At 45.1% G+C, this 18,897-nt stretch overlaps 1 protein-coding gene across 1 annotated transcript; it reads left to right on the top strand.

Annotated features, from left to right (window-relative positions):
• Positions 1–1,185: 1,185 nt before the first annotated feature.
• LOC308594364 (placenta-specific gene 8 protein-like) lies at positions 1,186–18,583 on the top strand. The gene is made up of 5 exons (XM_081207491.1): positions 1,186–1,343; positions 7,191–7,331; positions 10,100–10,224; positions 10,777–10,885; positions 17,690–18,583. Exons 2-4 carry the CDS (start codon positions 7,220–7,222, stop codon positions 10,879–10,881), a joined length of 342 nt encoding a protein of 113 aa, XP_081063617.1. The 5' UTR covers positions 1,186–1,343; positions 7,191–7,219; the 3' UTR covers positions 10,882–10,885; positions 17,690–18,583.
• The last annotated feature ends 314 nt before the right edge of the window (positions 18,584–18,897 follow it).

Raw genomic sequence — 18,897 nt, forward strand, 5'->3', positions numbered from 1 at the left:
TCTTCTTCCAAAGATGTCCTGCAAGGCAGCGGATACAGATTTTTTCCTTGGGGTTTACTCCCAAAGCCTTTCTCATGGACGAGTATAGCCACAAGGCAGAGAATGAACTACCCGTCCTCTAATACCCCATATACCCCAACACAGCCTGAATGCTAAATATCACTGCTATCGCCACATTCAATCCACTGACACAATTTAGTTGGAACCAAAGAGTTGGAAAGGACCCCAGGAGTCAAGTCGTCCAACCCTCTGCAACGCAGGAATCTCAACATGCAATCCCCTATCCAATTTGATACCATACCAGACCTTGCCTAGCTTTCCAAATTATTATTATTATTATTCCCCGCCCACCTGGCTGGGTTTCCCCAGCCACTTCGGGGCGGCTCACAGCATATATCACAACATACTAAAACATCAGTTCTTAAAAATGTCCCTAAACAGGGCTGCCTTCAGATGTCTTCTAAAAGTCAGAATGTTGTTTATTTCCTTGACATCAGAAGAGAGGGAGTTCCACAGGGAGGGCCCCACTACCAAGAAGGCCCTATGCCTGGTTCCCTGTAACCACGCTTCTCGCAGGAACACACCCCTGCATTTGGTGTCTCTCTCTCTCTCTCTCTCTCTCTCTCTCTCTCTCTCTCTCTCACACACACACACACACACACACACACACACACATACTTTTCATATTTTGGGGGGCAGGTATGGAAAACACTTGACCCTCCAGATGTTGATGTACTACAATTCCCACCATCTCTACCACTGGCCATCTTGGCTGGTGCTGATGGGAGTTGTAGTTCAGCAACTTGGGGAGAGCCACAAATTCCCCAAGTTCTCTGTTTTACCAAAATTGGCATGAGATTCTTTTCCGATGTGCCTCCTTACCCCAGCTGGGGAAAATACATTAAAACAAATTAGTCATTCTAACTCGTTTTAATTTTCAATTAATCATATTAGCTCATTTAAAAGTGGACTTCTCGCAATAGCAGGCATGCCGGTTTTACATCTCTATATATAGAAGCACATTAAGTCCAGCGGTGTGTAATCCAGTAGTGACTATGGAAAGACCAAGCCTTTGCAATGCTCAACTTGTGCAAGAGCAGCAACCCCAGCGTCTAATTTACTAATTTGTCATGCAGAACGAGTGACTGTCTTTACACCCTATCAGGTTCAGATCAAATATTGTAACTCACAATTAATTTTCCTGAATATAAATAGCGAGCGACAATCTCATAGAGTATCAGTGTTCCCTTGCTGTGGTGTGAACACCCCACGCGGAATAAACGTGTTGGTTAAATTTCATCTAAGGAAAGAAAACGCTCCATCCAGGATAATTCAGCAAAGGGGTATGTGTACAGTTTCTTTTTCCCCTGATTAATTTGGGATTTCTGAAAGCTCCCAACTGATTTGCCTAAAGTCTGGAATTTAATCCAATGCTTAATTTTCATATCAGCAAAGAAATCGTGTGAGAGGGAAATAATGGGCACAAGCTGTTTTTCATGACTAGGAAGTGAGTCATTTTCCTGCCTATCTACTCTATCTATCTATCTATCTATCTATCTATCTATCATCTATCTATCTACAGTGATACCTTGGTTTACAACCATAATCCATTCCGGAGGTCCGGTTGTAAATCAAAACAGGTGCGCTTTCACCAATGGGGCCTCCCCCCCAAAAAAAAGGGTTGTAATCCAAAAAAAATGGGTTGTAATCCAAAAAAGGGGACACACACTTCAGGGTTTGATGTAGTTGTAATCCAAAATGGTTTCAAACCAAGGTACTACTGTATCTATCTTTCTTACTGGTGGCTATTGGGGCTGGTACAGTTGAAGTTAGGGAGGTTGGGAGAGCCCAAGAATAGACCTGAGTGCGTAAATGGACCAGCTTTCACTGTGTACCACCTTGTATCAAAATATTCCAGGGCGGTTTACAAATAATAAAAAGTTTATTCAGAAATAGGGCCCATGGTGTTTCAATTAAGTGTGCGTAAAATTCCAGCCAAGTGGAACATTAATGATGCGTCTTAAATGCACACACACACACACACACACAGAGAGAGAGAGAGAGAGTATATACACAAACGTACCATTGCTACAGAAGTCTCCAGAACACCTCAGAGCTTTTTATATTTATTTTCTCTCACCTTTGTGGTCTGAGTCCTTAATGCTGAATAATGCCACAATTTGACATAATGTGTTGCGTGGCTTCTCATTTCATCTGTGGAAGACTACCTTCTTCTTGTGGTACAGTTCCACCCAATTTAAATGTACTGCTTAAACAACTCTCCATGCTTTGAAGTTGTGTCTTGGCATGGACAACAGGTGCTTGGATTGAACCCAGGCACAGAAAAAGCCCTGTCTTCAAAGCATGCGCCTCATGTTCCAAAGAGAGCCACGTCAGGAGCTTTCAAAGGAAATTGGAACAATAAATCAAAGCTCTAATGAACTCTGCATTGCATTATCTGTGAATCATCATGAGTTTCCTGGCATCTAAAATGTAGGCTGTGCTAGGCCTTGCATGCTGATTGTTTTGACATGGATTTGACTAGTCCTTTGAAACAAGAAAAAAAACACGGGCTACAATCTTCAATTCCCAACAATTTTAGCAGGAGTCAAGTGTCTGCTTAACTCTCTTCTGTTCAAATTAGTGGGACTTAAAAATTTTATTCATTGACGGATTGTACCCTATATGCTATTGATGATAACTGTATCCCATGAAATTCATTTCCATTGGCTACCTGGGTGGTGGCTTAAAATATTATTTGTTTCAGATCTGATGGTGCCAGGAGGCAGCTGTCCACAAGGCACTGGACAGTTGGTATTTTGAAAAGTTTTTTTGTCTGCTCTGCATTTGGACACCTCTGAAGATATCATAACCAAATCTTGGATGATGGTTCTCAGATCAGGGAGCAGGTTTTCATCTGTGTTCGATTGCAGTGGGATTCCTTTTTAAAGCAAGATGGCGGAATGGCACTTTCAAAACTGCACTGTTTCTTAGAATAACTGAACAATGCTAGATACAAGGCTTCTAGTTTTTATTATCAGCCAGTTGGAAAATAAGAATGACCATTTTAATTCTTATCGTTTTTATCATTAAACGGATTTCTTACCCACCCTTCGCCATAAGGTCCCAAGGCAGATTGCAACAATATAAAAAATCAATATTTAAGTTAGAGAGATCGCCAGAACTGGTCCTACCATTAGGCAACAAGAGGTAGCTTGAGGAAGGCAGAAGACTTTGGGGTTGTGCTAAACGGCAGCATTTGTCTGTTGTTTAGGGCAACTACAAATGTAACATTATTTGAATGGCCCTTTGAGGCACCCTTAACAAATTCCCAGGATTCCTTGGGGGAAGCCCTGGCTCCTAGATTGGTATAAAATGGCTTTAAACAGATGATGTGGATGTGAGAAGACAGAGAACCTGGCTTGATTTCTTGCGGTCAGCTTCATCAAAAGCAACCTGCTGAGACTACAAATCAAAATGCAATTTATGTTCAACTTCACTTTCAGTTTGGCAGCACTGCTACAAACCCAAACGTTTGGAAATGGTTAGCTGCCCCGCTTTGCATGGCCAGGGACACTTGATTCTCACACAAAATCTGCAGATCGGAAAGGTTTCGGGCCACTGAACGATTTGGTTATCAAATCTGATTTGTGGTTTCTGTGACATTTCAGCAGCAGGGGTTTCCATTTCCCATGGCCCTGGCGAGTGCCAACCATGCTGGGTAGAAGGAACTGTAAACTGGCTGTTTCAGAAGAAATAGCTCAGGGGAAAAGGAAGTAACCATTCCCACTTGAAACATGACTAGGACTAAGCCTATCATGAGCCAAAATGAAGCTATCTGTCTCAGGAGGCAGACTAGGAAGGGCAGCAGATTATGTATCCCCTCGCCCTGCTGCGATCCCAAGGACAACCAGGCTGCCAAAATGAATGTGTTTCAAGGTGCCATTGCTAGCAGCTGCCAGGCTAAGCAAAGCCTTTCAAAATGTGCCTGGTGTCTCCGCAGTCCCTGCAGTCAGTAAATGCTGGACCCAGCCTTGCTTTAAGGAGTGAAATGGCTTTGGCTGGCCCTGAACATGACCCATGATCTACCCATTAGCTTTTAGGGTTGCACCCAATGTTTGTCCTACCCATAGAAATCAATGGACATGACTAATAGATATCTTAAAGCCATTTGCACATACCAAAATACATATTTTATCAAAATAATTGTTGAACTGAAATACAATTAAGAAGAACCCTTTACCTTTACCTTACATTAATAGTGAAATAATTATTAAGCTCTAACTTAAGATGATTTTTTATTTACAGCAAACTTAATAATGCAAGCACATTGACATTTGGCAATAACAAAAGTTCCTTTAGAAACACAATTTACAAAGACCCATAATCTGGTATCTAGAAACTTGCTATAACATGAAATAATAATAGGTGTAAATATACGATGCAAACAACTAATAATTATAAATAGCAGAATGTAGGCACCCTATATATATAGAAATGAGCAAACCAGTGATATTTTAGGGAGCAGGCTAGCAGGCGGGGCCCATTACTTACACCATAGGAGCCTACAAAACACTCTTGCTGTATGTAGGTTTTATTTTATTTGTTTTTTATCTTATATTTTGGAAATGTACATCCAGGTTTTTTTCCTTTTAAGTTTTTTGGGTGCCCCCAAGAGAGTGGGGCCCTAAGCTATAGCTTGTTTAGCTTATACGTAAATCCTGCACTGGGTCTCGCTTATGAGTAACAGATAGCAGGGGACAACCCTATGGGCCTAGGCTTAAGGGATGCTTACCTGAGTGGACATGCCCACTGCCTCTCAGGCTGAGTACACACTAAATCTTCATGGCGCATCCTGGGCACATTACCCCCCTCAAAGAATACTAAGCACTGTGGTTTGTTAAGGGTTGCTGGGAATTGCAGTTCTGCAAGAGGTAAAACGGAGGAGGGACGCAGTTGGCACTGTGGGTTAAACCACAGAGTCTAGGACTTGCCGATCAGAAGATCGGTGGTTCGAATCCCCGTGAAGGGGTGAGCTCCAGTTGTTCGGTCCCTGCTCCTGCCAACCTGGCAGTTCAAAAGCACGTCAAAGTGTAAGTAGATAAATAGGTACCGCTCCAGCGGGAAGGTAAACGCCGTTTCCGTGCGCTGCTCTGGTTCGCCAGAAGCGGCTTAGTCATTCTGGCCACATGACCTGGAAGCTGTACGCTGGCTCCCTCGGTCAATAAAGCAAGATGAGCGCCACAACCCCAAAGTCAGCCACGACTGGACCTAATGGTCAGGGGTCCCTTTACCTTTAGGAGGTAAACTGTGGTGCTCAGAATTCTTTGACGGTTTGAATGTGCCTTAAAGGTTCAGTGTGTATGCAATCTCAGCCTTGATTCCTCGGTGATTTCCAGACATTCTGCCTTTGGGGAATACTTCCCGTTCTGCTCTGTCTGGTGTTGTGCAAACCTTGCATGTTGCAGAGGACGATGCAGAAGCACATTCCACCCCGGGCACACGATCTGCTCATGTCAGGAAATAGGCCAGGCTTACTTGGCTTTGCCATCACGCTCTGTGCGAGGCAAGAGTCCATGAACTACACTTGTACCCTAAGCACACCTGGTGCTCTTTCTACATCTTCAACTGCAGATAAAAATAATCAGTAGCGGTCTGTGGAGCTCCTCTTCCCATGCCCTTCTCCCTATTAAAGTGGGGTGCTTCCCACTTTATGGGATTTCACATGCAGTCAGGGGCCCAGAACGTCACCCGTGCGTAAGTGGGGAGACGCCTATATCGCATCATCTAGGTCAACCTTCCCCATCTTGGTGTCCTCCTCCAATCAAAATTCATTGCAAGGTGAAGTGTGTGAGGAATTGAATGGGTACGGGGAGGTCGGAGGTTGAGTTGGAGGAGAGGCAGAAAGAAGAGCTAATTTGTCTGTGGCTAGGGGGCGCAATCTGGGCGGTTCTGCCAGGGGCACGAGATCACCTAGCTATGGCTCTGACCAATATATCACAATGTCTGAGAATAAGGATGCAACTACAGTACAGTGGTACCTCGGGTTAAGTACTTAATTCATTCCGGAGGTCCGTTCTTAACCTGAAACTGTTCTTAGCCTAAAGCACCACTTCAGCTAATGGGGCTTCCTGCTGCCGCTGCTGAGCGATTTCTGTTCTCATCCTGAAGCAAATTTCTTAACCCAAGGCACTATTTCTGGGTTAGCGGAGTCTGTAACTTGAAGCGTCTGTAACCTGAAGCGTCTGTAACCCGAGGCACCACTGTACAGAGCAACGGGGCAGGAGGAATCGTGAGAAAAGTGACGAGTTGGCTTCACAGTTTTCCCCACATCACAATTTTATCTTTTTACATACGACACACACACACTGTGATATTTTGCGATATGTCACCATGTTGAATATTACAAAACTGTTACCATGATGTGGACTTCAAACCGATTTTGGACGATGTATCAATACATCGCCCAGCCCTAATGACAATATTGGCAATTTGCTTTTTTGTTTTTTTACTAAATATTATTTTAGTACTAAAAATATTTTAAAAAAATACTAAATATTATTAATAATATTAATAATTCTTGCCATGAAATTTTTTTCATGATTATGCACTGAGGCTGCTTTCAATCCAGACAACCTGTTTATTGAGCATTCTTCCCAATTTAGGAACATAGGAAACTGCCTTATACCAAATTAAGATCATCTCATCATCATCAGAGTGGAGCAGGATTTCATTTGGTCCTAATTTTTAAGCAAACTGGAGTTCTAGTTAATCATAATTTTAATAATAATAGTTTATTATTTATACTCCACCTATCTGGCTGGGTTTCCCCAGACACTCTGGACGGTTTCCAACAAAAGATTAAAAATACATTAAAACATCAATCATTAAAAACTTCCCTAAAGAGGGCTGCCTTCAGATGTCTTCTAAACGTCCGGTAGTTGTTTATTTCTTTGACATCTGATGGGAGTTCAACAGCAACTGGAAAGCCACAAGCTTCCCTCCCTCACTGTACTGTGAAATCACCCTTAATGTCTGCTTTCTGCTCCTAAACTACTTACTAATCTAGAAAACGTTCCTTTCTCTTAATTTCATGATTTACTCAGCAGGTTTTGCTGAAGGGCATGATGCGGAGACTAGCTGCACTTTTAAAAGTCTCAAAACCAATGTATTTTTTTCCCTCCCACTAGACAGCAACATCTAACCAGACTTTGTGAAAATGGAAATGACTTATCGTCCTGTTGTCACCACCCAGCCACAATGCCACACATCCACGCGGAGTTTTGAGTGGCAGACGGACCTCTGTGACTGCGGCAGTGACTGTCGTGTTTGTGAGTGAAGTTCAAAGATTTGGGGTTTTATGGCCTTGGGGGACTTTGAACATCAGCCACGATTTAGCTGTACTATAAAACAACAGCCAACCTCTCTCTATAAAAGCCAGTCTCTCAGTGTTCCATCACACACTAGTGTGACCATTCTCAAATAGCAAGGTGGGCTTTCCATGCAGGGCAAGAAGTGTAGAATCTGCCACTGGTTTTCCCCAGCCACTCTGGCCGGCTCCCAACAGAATATACAAAAATACAATGAAACATCAAACATTAAAAGCTTCCCTATACAGGGCTGCCTTCAGATGTCTTCTAAAAGTCAGATAGTTGTTTATTTCCTTGACATCTGATGGGAGGGTGTTCCACAGAGTGGGTGCCACTACCGAGAAGGCCCTTTGCCTGGTTCCCTGTAATCTCACTTCTCGCAGTAAGGGAACCGCCAGAAGGCCCTTGGAGCTGGACCTCAGTGTCCAGGCTGGACGATGGGGGTGGAGACACTCCTTCAGGTATACTGGGCAGAGACCGTATCTGCTCCGTTTGCAGTCCAGGTGCTCTCAACTTGGGGTGCTGTCAATTATTGGGCACCTTCCAGGCCCTGGATATCTCTTCTCAGGGTTCTTTGCCCTTTAATTGGATTTGGATTGGCAGTCCTTCAAATAGAGGACTGTATTCTGTAAAGTAGGGACGCGGGTGGCGCTGTGGGTTAAACCACAGAGCCTAGGATTTGCCGATCAGAAGGTTGGTGGTTCGAATCCCCACGACGGGGTGAGCTCCCGTTCCTCGGTCCCAGCTCCTGCTAGCCTAGCAGTTCGAAAGCACATCAAAGTGCAAGTAGATAAATAAGTACTGCTCTGGCGGGAAGGTAAACGGCGTTTCCATGCTCTGCTCTGGTTCATCAGAAGCGGCTTAGCCATGCTGGCCACATGACCCAGAAGCTGTACGCCGGCTCCCTCGGCCAATAAAGCGAGATGAGCGCTGCAACCTCAGAGTCGGCCACGACTGGACCTAATGGTCAGGGGTCCCTTTACCTTTATTCTGTAAAGTGGGACACATGGCAGCTTAAAGGGAGGTGTCAGGAAGGGGAGGAGAGGCACAGCAGTCTCTAGAATAGCTACTTCCTCTGGCAAGTTGTGTGGACTGAGAAACCAACCCTGGAGCAAGACTTGTACAAGGCCAGCCAGCTCCCCCATTGGCTTCTCAGAGAACTTGGTCCACCTGAGGTGAGGAGCTGCAGTCCCCTTCTCTGCAGGGGCGGAGCAAGGTGGGTGCGGTGGGTGTGGTCTGACTGAGGTGTCACCTCCGAGGGGGGTGACAAAATGCTGTGTGGCTCTCAACATCTGTGAGAGACGCCTTGGCGTGCTTTGGCTTACCACTGCCAAAATGGCTCCCCTGTAGGGCGGCAGGCAGACTCCTCGTCGCGATCCCCGCTAGAATAGCTCGACAACTCTGGCTCCCAAAATGTGAAATAAAGTCAAATCACTTTTGCAGGCAAAATTTTCAGTGTGTGTGTGGGGGGGGGGACGACAAGAATTTTTCTGGACCGGGTACCACCTGACCTTGCTACGCCACTGCTTCTCTGGCCATTAATATGGTGTTGCAGAAAAACCAATAGTGACTGAAGGCTGCTCTGGCAGTGCAGGTCTTAAGATGTCCAGGTCCAGCTGACAGATTCCCTCCCTAGCATATTATAAGATCAGATGTCACCACGCCCCATTAATGGCCCCAAGTGGACCCCTTTTCTGTCCCTGTAGGTGAGAAGGGCAGCCACTCACTTATATGGCGAGAGACGAAGCGCTGTACAGGGTGACCCTGGTGTGGCCTATATGGTCTGACCTTCCCTCCCGGGGAGATTAATTATTATTCTGCACAATAAAAATATAGGTGTTGCTTGTGTTCCATGGAAATCATTCACAGGGGCAAGCGTTCACATAACAAGCCAATAATTTCCAGTGATTCCTAATGGAAAATTTCTAATGTGTCCTGACCATAGAATTTTTACTCCCAAAGACCCACCCCCCAAAAATCCAGGAAAACACAGGGGAAAATGCTCTGATTTATCCGATTGCTCCCCCTCCCTCCATTCCTCAGCCAACCAGCAAAATGCAAATGAGGAAGTAAAAATGCTCTTCTGTTTGGATATCTGAATCTGTGGAGTGTATAGCAAGGCTTGGGTACGAATTCCTCATGTTTGGATAAATGAATTTTTGCTTAGTGAACTTTTACAAAACAGAATGTGTGTGTCTTTACCTTTTATCTAAGCCTCCGCTGCCCTTGGCCCTTGGCTCTGTGTGTGCTTATGACTTGAATTGCACACACCTTTGGCGAGTCTTTGCAAACTCACAAACAAGTTTGGCCAACCCATCATGATGACTGATAATTTCCAGTTGCATGTAGTAACTGCAGAAAGAAATCCAAGACGCAAGGAATTGTTGACCCAAGAGCAATTGGTGCCAGAGAGTAATTTGGGAGTTAGGGAACTGCCTACCCTGAGTCATTTTTGTCTTTAATGATTGGCAGTGACTTTCCAGGGTTTCAGACACTGGGCACTCCCAGTCTCGCCCTGGAGATACTGAGGATTGGATCCTTAGGCCTTTTGTCTGCAAGATAGATGCTCTAACCCTGAGAAGTGGTCCTCTCTTTGAAAGTGTTTCTTCATCTCAAGACACCGTGCCTCTAAATGCTTCTGAGACCAAGCAGTGAAATTCCATTGGCTGCGTGAATACTAGAGGGTGAGAAAATGCTAACCTTTGTGTTTGATTCCCCCCTCTCTCTAGGTCTGTGTGGAACATTCTGCTTTTTCTGCCTAGGATGCAAAGTTGCCAAGGACATGGAAGAATGCTGTTGCTGTGGACCGAGCGTCGCCATGAGGACTCGCTACCGGACTCAGTTTAGGATACCGGTAAATTACTGGATAGGGATGCAGGTGGCGCTGTGGTCTAAACCACAGAGTCTAGGGCTTGCCGATCAGAAGGTCGGCGGTTCGAATCCCCGCGATGGGGTGAGCTCCTGTTGCTCAGTCCTTGCTCCTGCCAACCTAGCATTTCAAAAGCACGTCAAAGTGCAAGTAGATAAATAGGTACCGCTCTGGCAGGAAAGTAAACGGCGTTTCCGTGTGCTGCTCTGGTTTCGCCAGAAGCGGCTTAGTCATGCTGGCCACATGACTCGGAAGCTGTACACCGGCTTCCTTGGCCAATAAAGCGTGATGAGCGCCGCAACCCTAGAGTCGTTCGCAACTGGACCTAACCTTTTAAATTACTGGATAACATTTGTGCTTCGCGTTTCTAGGTTGCTCAACAAACACTCCCCAATTAAGTATTGTGCAGATAACATCTTAAATAAATAAAATAAAGAAAACCAGCAGAGACTGGAAACAGAATGATCCATGCATCCCTAATCAAAATACAATTCAGTCTTCTGCTATGAAATTTTGCTTTTTTTTTACTCTCTGCAGGGATCCATCTGTTGCGACTGCCTCACCACCACTTTCTGTGCTCCCTGCAATCTTTGCCAGCTCAAGAGAGATATCAACAGGAGGAAGCAGCTGGGGATATTCTAGAAAGGTTTGTGATTCCCGGTTTACAGCCTAGGAGCAGGGGTGCGGGATGGAAGGCGTGGTAAAAATACATTGTTCTTCAGTGCATTCTCTGTTGTCCTTAGATATGACTGGGGGAGCGGGGAAGAGGTAAAGAGGGACCAATCCCAGTATCCCAAAATATCTGCCTTGTGTCAGGCTTTGGGGAATTGGCTTTCTCCTCCGTGGCCATAAATGAGCAGATCAAACAAAAGAGAATTCTTATGAGTTCATTTCTTTAATATACGCAGCGAAGGACAAAAGAAAGCATCTAACCAAAATGGCAGGGCTCTCAATTAAGCTCACTCCCTACTTCCGTCCCTATTAATCCATGTCACTCCTACATTTTGTAATCTGTGTTTGCAGTCTCTGTGCTTTCTGTTCTGACACTTTCTGAGCTCCCCATGTCTTTGGGGATGGGGGGGGGGGGTTAATGCTGTCCAGAGACTGAGAATCTGTTAACCCTCTCTCTTCCAGTGTTTCTTCTGCTAGCTGTTCCCCATCCAGTATTTCCCAGCTTCTGCCTTCTGAACTATGCCCCTCTGCAAACCACTGTTCCAAATCTATACTGTCCTCCTGCTCCTGGGAAGATTCAGGATCCGGATCAGGGGGAGGGGGAGGCTCCCACCATTCCTTCTCAGTGCAGCCCTCCTCAGCACAGACTCTGACACCTTGAAATTCTGCAAAGCAAAAGTCCCCTGCTATGTAACTCAGGACATCGCCTTGTGATCCATTGCCAGATACTGGCCTGGTCGTAGAATCATGGAATTGTAGAGTTGGAAAGGACCACGATGGTCATCTAGTCCAACCCCCTGCAATGCAGGAATCTTTGGCCCAAAGTGGACCTTGGAAGAGTCTCATGCTCTACTGACTAAACTATCTATCCCAATTAGCTTTATTCAGCACAATAAAAACAGGACAACCCGCCCCTCCCAAATATTTGTTGTACAGGATTTCAGCAGAAATTACCAGCAGCCCGAAACCTTTGCTGGAGCAAACAGTACGGAACGCGAGATTATGTAAAATGACTCTGACACCATCGTTAGCCCACGCTTCTCAAACCCCATGTGCAATTTATGCTTATTTCCGTTATCATTATGTAACCTTAATGCACATTTGATCTTTGCCCAGCAGGCTAGTTTCTACCCAGAACTCACACACCCTTCTCTTATCCTCCATGCTTGCAAACAAGATCAGTATCAGGGTTCAAGGACACATCGCAGGTGGGCCAAAACATTAAAGAGAGCCTGGAGCAAGGCCAGCGAGTGGAGGGGACATGGGGAGCAGGTCCTGAGAGTCCTGAAGGCCTGGGAGACAGGACTCCATTCAGCCACCTTTTCCCTTTCAGCAGGTTCATGAGACTGACGTAGGTTCCACTCCCCTCAGTTTTATAGCTTTCTGGCGGCGGATTTTCGCCCTGCTTGTGAGGCCGCACCTCTCTCCTCAGCGAACTTTTCAAACGCTTCTGCTTTTTTCAATAAACATTTACTAGATATTATCAAGCACGCAATACATTAAGGTCAAGGGCGCTGAGGTGTCAAACAGTTAAGGCATATTACTGCCTTGGGCTGTAACCCTGTACCTGTTCACCTTGGAATAAGTCTCCCCACTGAACTCAGTGGGACACTTATGAGCAGACAGTGGTGAGGAACATCAAGCCCAAGGGCCCTCCACATGGGAGTTGTGGTCCCCAAACGCCAGAAGCTACCTTAGACAAAGTCAGACCTTTGGTCTATCTACCTGAAAACTGACAGTGGCTCTCTGAGGTTCCAGTTGGACAGCATCCCTAGCCCTACCTGGAGACACCAGGGAACCAGCGGCCTTCTGCATGCAGGGCAGATGCGCTCCAACTAGGCTACAGGCAACAGGGTGGTCAGGTGTGGCCCTGAAGATGAGAGGTGGCTTTCAGTCAAGGACTGGCCTGATAGCTACCTGGCAGAACCTTGCATGCCACAGCTTCCTGCCTCTGTATGTGCAATTGTGCAATGCCCAGCTCCTCCACAGAGGAGGAGCACGTAGGTCCTGGGGCAGCCATAGGGAAGCATGGTCCAAAGCGTCAGAGTCACAACCCTTCGTTCATCACTACAAGTCCCAATTTACAGCTGGGAACCCCTGATGCTAAGGGCCACTTCCCATGTTACCCAAGAGCTCAGGGCTACAGCAGATGCTTTGCATGCAAAAGGTCCCAGTTTCAGCATCCAACACCTCAAGGTAGGGCTAGGAATGTCTCCTGCCTGAAATCCTGAAGAGCCTTTGCCCATCAGTGTAGACAATACCAAGCTGGATGTACTGGTGGTCTGACTTCTTATGGTCCCTTAATGAAGGACCACAGTGCTGAGCCAACAGTTTCAACAGCTACTACAGGTTGTCATGAAAGCAGAGCTTCCATCCAGCATTTGAATCATAGAACTGTAGAGCTGGAAGGGACCCCATGGGTCGTTTAGTCCAACGCCAAATCTCAACTAAAGCATCCGTGGCAGATGGCCTCGGTCCAGTATACCTGAAGGAGCGCCTCCACCTCCATTGTTCTGCCCGGACACTGAGGTCCAGCGCCGAGGGCCTTCTGGCGGTTCCCTCGCTGCGAGAAGCCAAGTTACAGGGAACCAGGCAGAGGGCCTTCTCGGTAGTGGCACCCGCCCTGTGGAATGCCCTCCCACCAGATGTCAAAGAGAAAAATAACTACCAAACAACATGAAATAAGCACGCTTCTGCAGACAGCAGGACTCCTGTATGTTTCATAGCTGTGCCCCAAAGGGAAATTTTTGCAGGTGGAGCTGGTCATACACAGGTGGAAACGGTTTCCCCTTGCCCAAAAATTCCCACTAGGAAACTGGACAGCCTTGGTCCAGTATATGTGAAGGAGCGTCTCCACCCACATCGTTCTACCCGGACACTGAGGTCCAGCTCCAAGGGCCTTCTGGCGGTTCCCTCGCTGCAAGAAGCCAAGTTACAGGGAACCAGGCAGAGGGCGTTCTCGGTAGTGGCGTCCGCCCTGTGGAACGCCCTCCCACCAGATGTCAAAGAAAAAAATAACTACCAAACTTTTAGAAGACATCTGAAGGCAGCCCTGTTTAGGGAAGCTTTTAATGTTTAATAGGTTATTGTATTTTAGTGTTTTGTTGGAAGCTGCCCAGAGTGGCTGGGGGGACCCAGCCAGATGGGCGGGGTATTAATAATAATAATAATAATAATAATAATAATAATAATAATAATAATAATAAATTATTATGGCCATCAAACCTCTGCTTAAAGACCACCAACAAAGGAGAGTCCATCATCTCTCACTGTCAAACAGCTCTTACTGTCATAAAGTTCTTCCTGATGTTTAGTTGGAATCTCCTTTCTTGTAGCTTGAATCTGTTGGTTTGGGTCCTAGCCTCCAGAGCAGGAGAAACCAAGCTTGCTCCCTCTTCCATGTGATAGCCCTTGAGATATTTGAAGGTGGCTATCATATCTCCTCTCAGTCTCCTCTTTTCCAGGCTAAACATACCCAGCTCCTTAAATCGTTTATCATAAGGCTTTGTTTCCAGACCCTTGATCATCTTGGTTGCCCTCCTCTGCACATGTTCATATATATATATATATATATATATATATATATATATATATATGCTTTCGTAGATTTTCACGGGTACAGGAATGCAGGTTTTGGTGTCTTCGGGTGTCTTCCCGTGTAAGAGTTGGGGTGTCTAGGCGACGTTTCGACGAGGTCTCACTCGTCATCTTCAGGCTGGTGCTTTCGGCTTCTTGTTACTAGAACAGAGCAGGATCTCAGTGTTTGAGTTCCTATAAATACTGTTGAGGGGGTGTGGTGTATAGCCTCCAACGTTCTGGGCAGAGAGGGAGTTCCCAGATTAGTGTGCCTTTTCTTCTTTTGTTCCTTAATTACTTGAGGGATATCTTGAGTGATTTCTTGAGTGATATTCTGAGTACCACTTAGGAGGGTCATTAGGTGTGGATTAGTTGCTAAAGCTTTCGTGTCTTGACCTCTTGAGCTTGTGAAAAGTTTTTCTGAGAAGATGGCTGTACTGCACTTAGTTGTGCTCTGGCTTGGCTTCGTGTATAGGGGCGAGCTGTGGTTTTGTGCCCTGTGCCAGCCAGATCTGTGTAGGGATTGCAGGGGGGTGCAGCATCCGGAGGTGCCAATATGGTTTGGCTACTGGATGGTGTCTGTACTTTATCTGTGGAGAGGGTCTGGGTTTGGGTCTGGTGTGGTTGATTGGAGATGGCGTTCTGTGTGTCTCTGGTTCTGGTGTCGGTTTTTGTGGGGAGGGCTAATTTCCAGATGTCTGGCAGGCGGGACGTGTCGTCACGCTTGTTCATGTTGTGAGGGTGTTTCTCTATCTCGATGGCTTCCATGATTATTCTCTTGTGGTGATGTTCCATGTTAAAGAGCAATTTGGAATCTGCAAAATTAATTTCGTGTCCTGTTTCTTTCATGTGTTGGTAAAGAGAGGAAGTTTTTTCTTCTTTTTTGACGGCATTCTTGTGTTCTGCGATACGTGCATTTATTCGTCTGTTTGTTTGTCCAATGTACGTGGCTGGGCAGACTTTGCAGGGTATTTCATAGACCCCTTGGTTTTCTAACTGGATTTTATCTTTTGGGTTTCTGAGGATATTGGCTATTTTTTGGTTGGTGCAAAAGGCTGTTTTGATATTGTGTTTATGGAGGATTTTGCTAATTTTATCTGTAGTGCCCTTGATATAAGGAAGGAGGGCCATGCCATTGTTTTCTTCTGTGTCTTGGTTTTTGGGGGGTGTTTCTTTTTGGATTAGCTTCGTAACCCTGTTTTGTTGGTATCCGTTGGCGATTAACACATTTGAGAGATTCTGTAACTCAGTATCAAAACAGCCTTTTGCACCAACCAAAAAATAGCCAATATCCTCAGAAACCCAAAAGATAAAATCCAGTTAGAAAACCAAGGGGTCTATGAAATACCCTGCAAAGTCTGCCCAGCCACGTACATTGGACAAACAAACAGACGAATAAATGCACGTATCGCAGAACACAAGAATGCCGTCAAAAAAGAAGAAAAAACTTCCTCTCTTTACCAACACATGAAAGAAACAGGACACGAAATTAATTTTGCAGATTCCAAATTGCTCTTTAACATGGAACATCACCACAAGAGAATAATCATGGAAGCCATCGAGATAGAGAAACACCCTCACAACATGAACAAGCGTGACGACACGTCCCGCCTGCCAGACATCTGGAAATTAGCCCTCCCCACAAAAACCGACACCAGAACCAGAGACACACAGAACGCCATCTCCAATCAACCACACCAGACCCAAACCCAGACCCTCTCCACAGATAAAGTACAGACACCATCCAGTAGCCAAACCATATTGGCACCTCCGGATGCTGCACCCCCCTGCAATCCCTACACAGATCTGGCTGGCACAGGGCACAAAACCACAGCTCGCCCCTATACACGAAGCCAAGCCAGAGCACAACTAAGTGCAGTACAGCCATCTTCTCAGAAAAACTTTTCACAAGCTCAAGAGGTCAAGACACGAAAGCTTTAGCAACTAATCCACACCTAATGACCCTCCTAAGTGGTACTCAGAATATCACTCAAGAAATCACTCAAGATATCCCTCAAGTAATTAAGGAACAAAAGAAGAAAAGGCACACTAATCTGGGAACTCCCTCTCTGCCCAGAACGTTGGAGGCTATACACCACACCCCCTCAACAGTATTTATAGGAACTCAAACACTGAGATCCTGCTCTGTTCTAGTAACAAGAAGCCGAAAGCACCAGCCTGAAGATGACGAGTGAGACCTCGTCGAAACGTCGCCTAGACACCCCAACTCTTACACGGGAAGACACCCGAAGACACCAAAACCTGCATATATATATATATATATATACACACACACACACACACACACACACACACACACACACACACACACACATATGTTCCAACAATCATTTAACATAACTTCTTATACAATTTTAGACTTCCATCAACAACCTCTGAAGATTTTCCGTTCTTTATCACTTGTTCTGCTTTACTTGATTTCTCTATTACTTAACTAATAATTCTTTTCAAAGTCTTCCTTGCAATATTTCACAAAATCCTGCTTACAGAACTTCTTGCAGTTCTTCTTTCGTCGGTAATTCTTCTTGCTTCCATTTTTGTACCAATAATATTCTTGCTGCTCCTCTGCACATGTTCCAGCTTGTCAACATCCTTCTTAAATTGTGGTGCCCAGAACTGGACACAGTGTTCCAGGTGTAGTCTGACCAAGGCAGAATAGAAGAGGGCTGTTACAGTGGTGCCTCGCAAGACGAAATTAATCCGTTCCACGAACCTCTTCGTCTAGCGTTTTTTCGTCTTGCGAAGCAACCCTATTAGTGGCTTAGCGGATTAGCGCTATTAGCGGTTTAGCGGCTATTAAAGGCTTAGCGGATTAGCGGCTAAGCGGCTTAGAAAAAGGGGGGGGAGCGGGGAAAAATCAGAACACTCGCAAGACGTTTTCGTCTTGCAAAGCAAGCCCATAGGGAAAATCGTCTTGCGAAGCAGCTCAAAAACGGAAAACCCTTTCGTCTAGTGGGTTTTCCGTCTTGCGAGGCATTCGTCTTGCGGGGCACCACTGTACTTCCCTTGATCTGGGATAGCATCATAGAATCATAGAATTGTAGTGTCGGCCTATGTTGCTGCTTCCAGTCCCTTGGCCTTGCTTCAGTCCAATTGCTTAAGTGCTTGATATTGCACCATTTGACTAGTTACCTACCCGGAAGCATTATAAATAACTATTATCTCTTTTGTCCTATTTTAGGTGTTCCTGCATTCACTAACCTGCATATTCGTGTGTCCCTGAACTTGATGTATTTCAAAACCTGGTGTTGAGATTTCCGCTCTGCTGCAGTACAGTGTTCAAAACGTGGTAGTCATCTAACCAGAAAAAATACAGCTGAGACAGTTATTATTCGTTTTTAGGGGGGTGGGGAGGTTTGAAGGCTTCTGGGCCAATTGCCAGAATTTGGGGCTGATTGCTGGATTATTTTAAGTAAATGCATAATTTGTTTAAGAGAAGTCACAAAATGCCAACTCCCAGATCCATCAGAGGCAACCAGATACTGACTGCATTCCATTTGCTACGCACCCGAGTAAGCACACTTGTAAGCTTTGTAAGCCACTCAATTTTCCATAAAAGAAGCCAGGCCAGCATGCATGAAGTACATATTTTATCCCTCCCCCTTCCTATAAATTATCATTGTTATTGATTAAAAAATACCTTTTACTTATGGTCACCAATCTAGGTGATGCACGTTACTAGACATAATTTCATATCTGTTATAATTGTAATAATTTTAGTATATATGTATACTTTTCTCTAGGTTTTTTGGTTTATTATTTGTGGACAAATGCCTCTATAAATTAACATTAACGGCTTTTGATGGCTTGTGGTTGAATAAATGCCATTCAGCTGGGTAGCAGCTACAGAGAGTGAGAGAAAGCATGAATGTATCTACTAGCCAGTGAAAGAGTCGAGAGGTTTGCATCTTTTCAGCTGGCTGTGAAAGGAGCCTTGGCAGGATCCGAGGACATGAGTTTATTTCTGGGGTTGAACTGATGCTGTTTAATAGACTACCACTATCCGTCTCAGAGTTTTCCTGCTCCCCCGTGTTCAGTGTTTATGCTTTTAAATAAACAAATATTTCAAATACAACATTAACTCTCCTTGTGATGTCGCTGGTGAAACTTCACTCTTCTATACCTGACCCTGGCAAAACACACACACACACACACCATTCAAGACAGTGGCACCTTGGTTCTTAAACTTAATCCATTCCAGAAGTCTGTTTCAAAACCAAAGAGTTCCAAAACCAGGGCACGCTTTCCCATAGAAAGTAATGCAAAATGGATTCATCTGTTTCAGATTTAAAGACAACCACTAAAACAGCAATTTATCATGAATTTGACTATCTAACGAGACCATTGATCCATAAAATGAAAGCAATAAACAATGTACTGCAGTCACAC

This window comes from Podarcis bocagei (assembly GCF_964188305.1).
Source record: "Podarcis bocagei genome assembly, chromosome: 9".
NCBI lineage: Eukaryota > Metazoa > Chordata > Lepidosauria > Squamata > Lacertidae > Podarcis > Podarcis bocagei.

What these genes read in the sequence shown, in the direction of transcription:
- LOC308594364 (XM_081207491.1), top strand. Translation starts at nt 7,220, where the DNA reads ATGGAAATGACTTATCGTCCTGTTGTCACCACCCAGCCACAATGCCAC. An exon ending in CGGCAGTGACTGTCGTGTTT is followed by an intron (nt 7,332 to 10,099) that starts GTGAGTGAAGTT and finishes CCCTCTCTCTAG; the next exon opens with GTCTGTGTGGAACATTCTGC. An exon ending in GGACTCAGTTTAGGATACCG is followed by an intron (nt 10,225 to 10,776) that starts GTAAATTACTGG and finishes TACTCTCTGCAG; the next exon opens with GGATCCATCTGTTGCGACTG.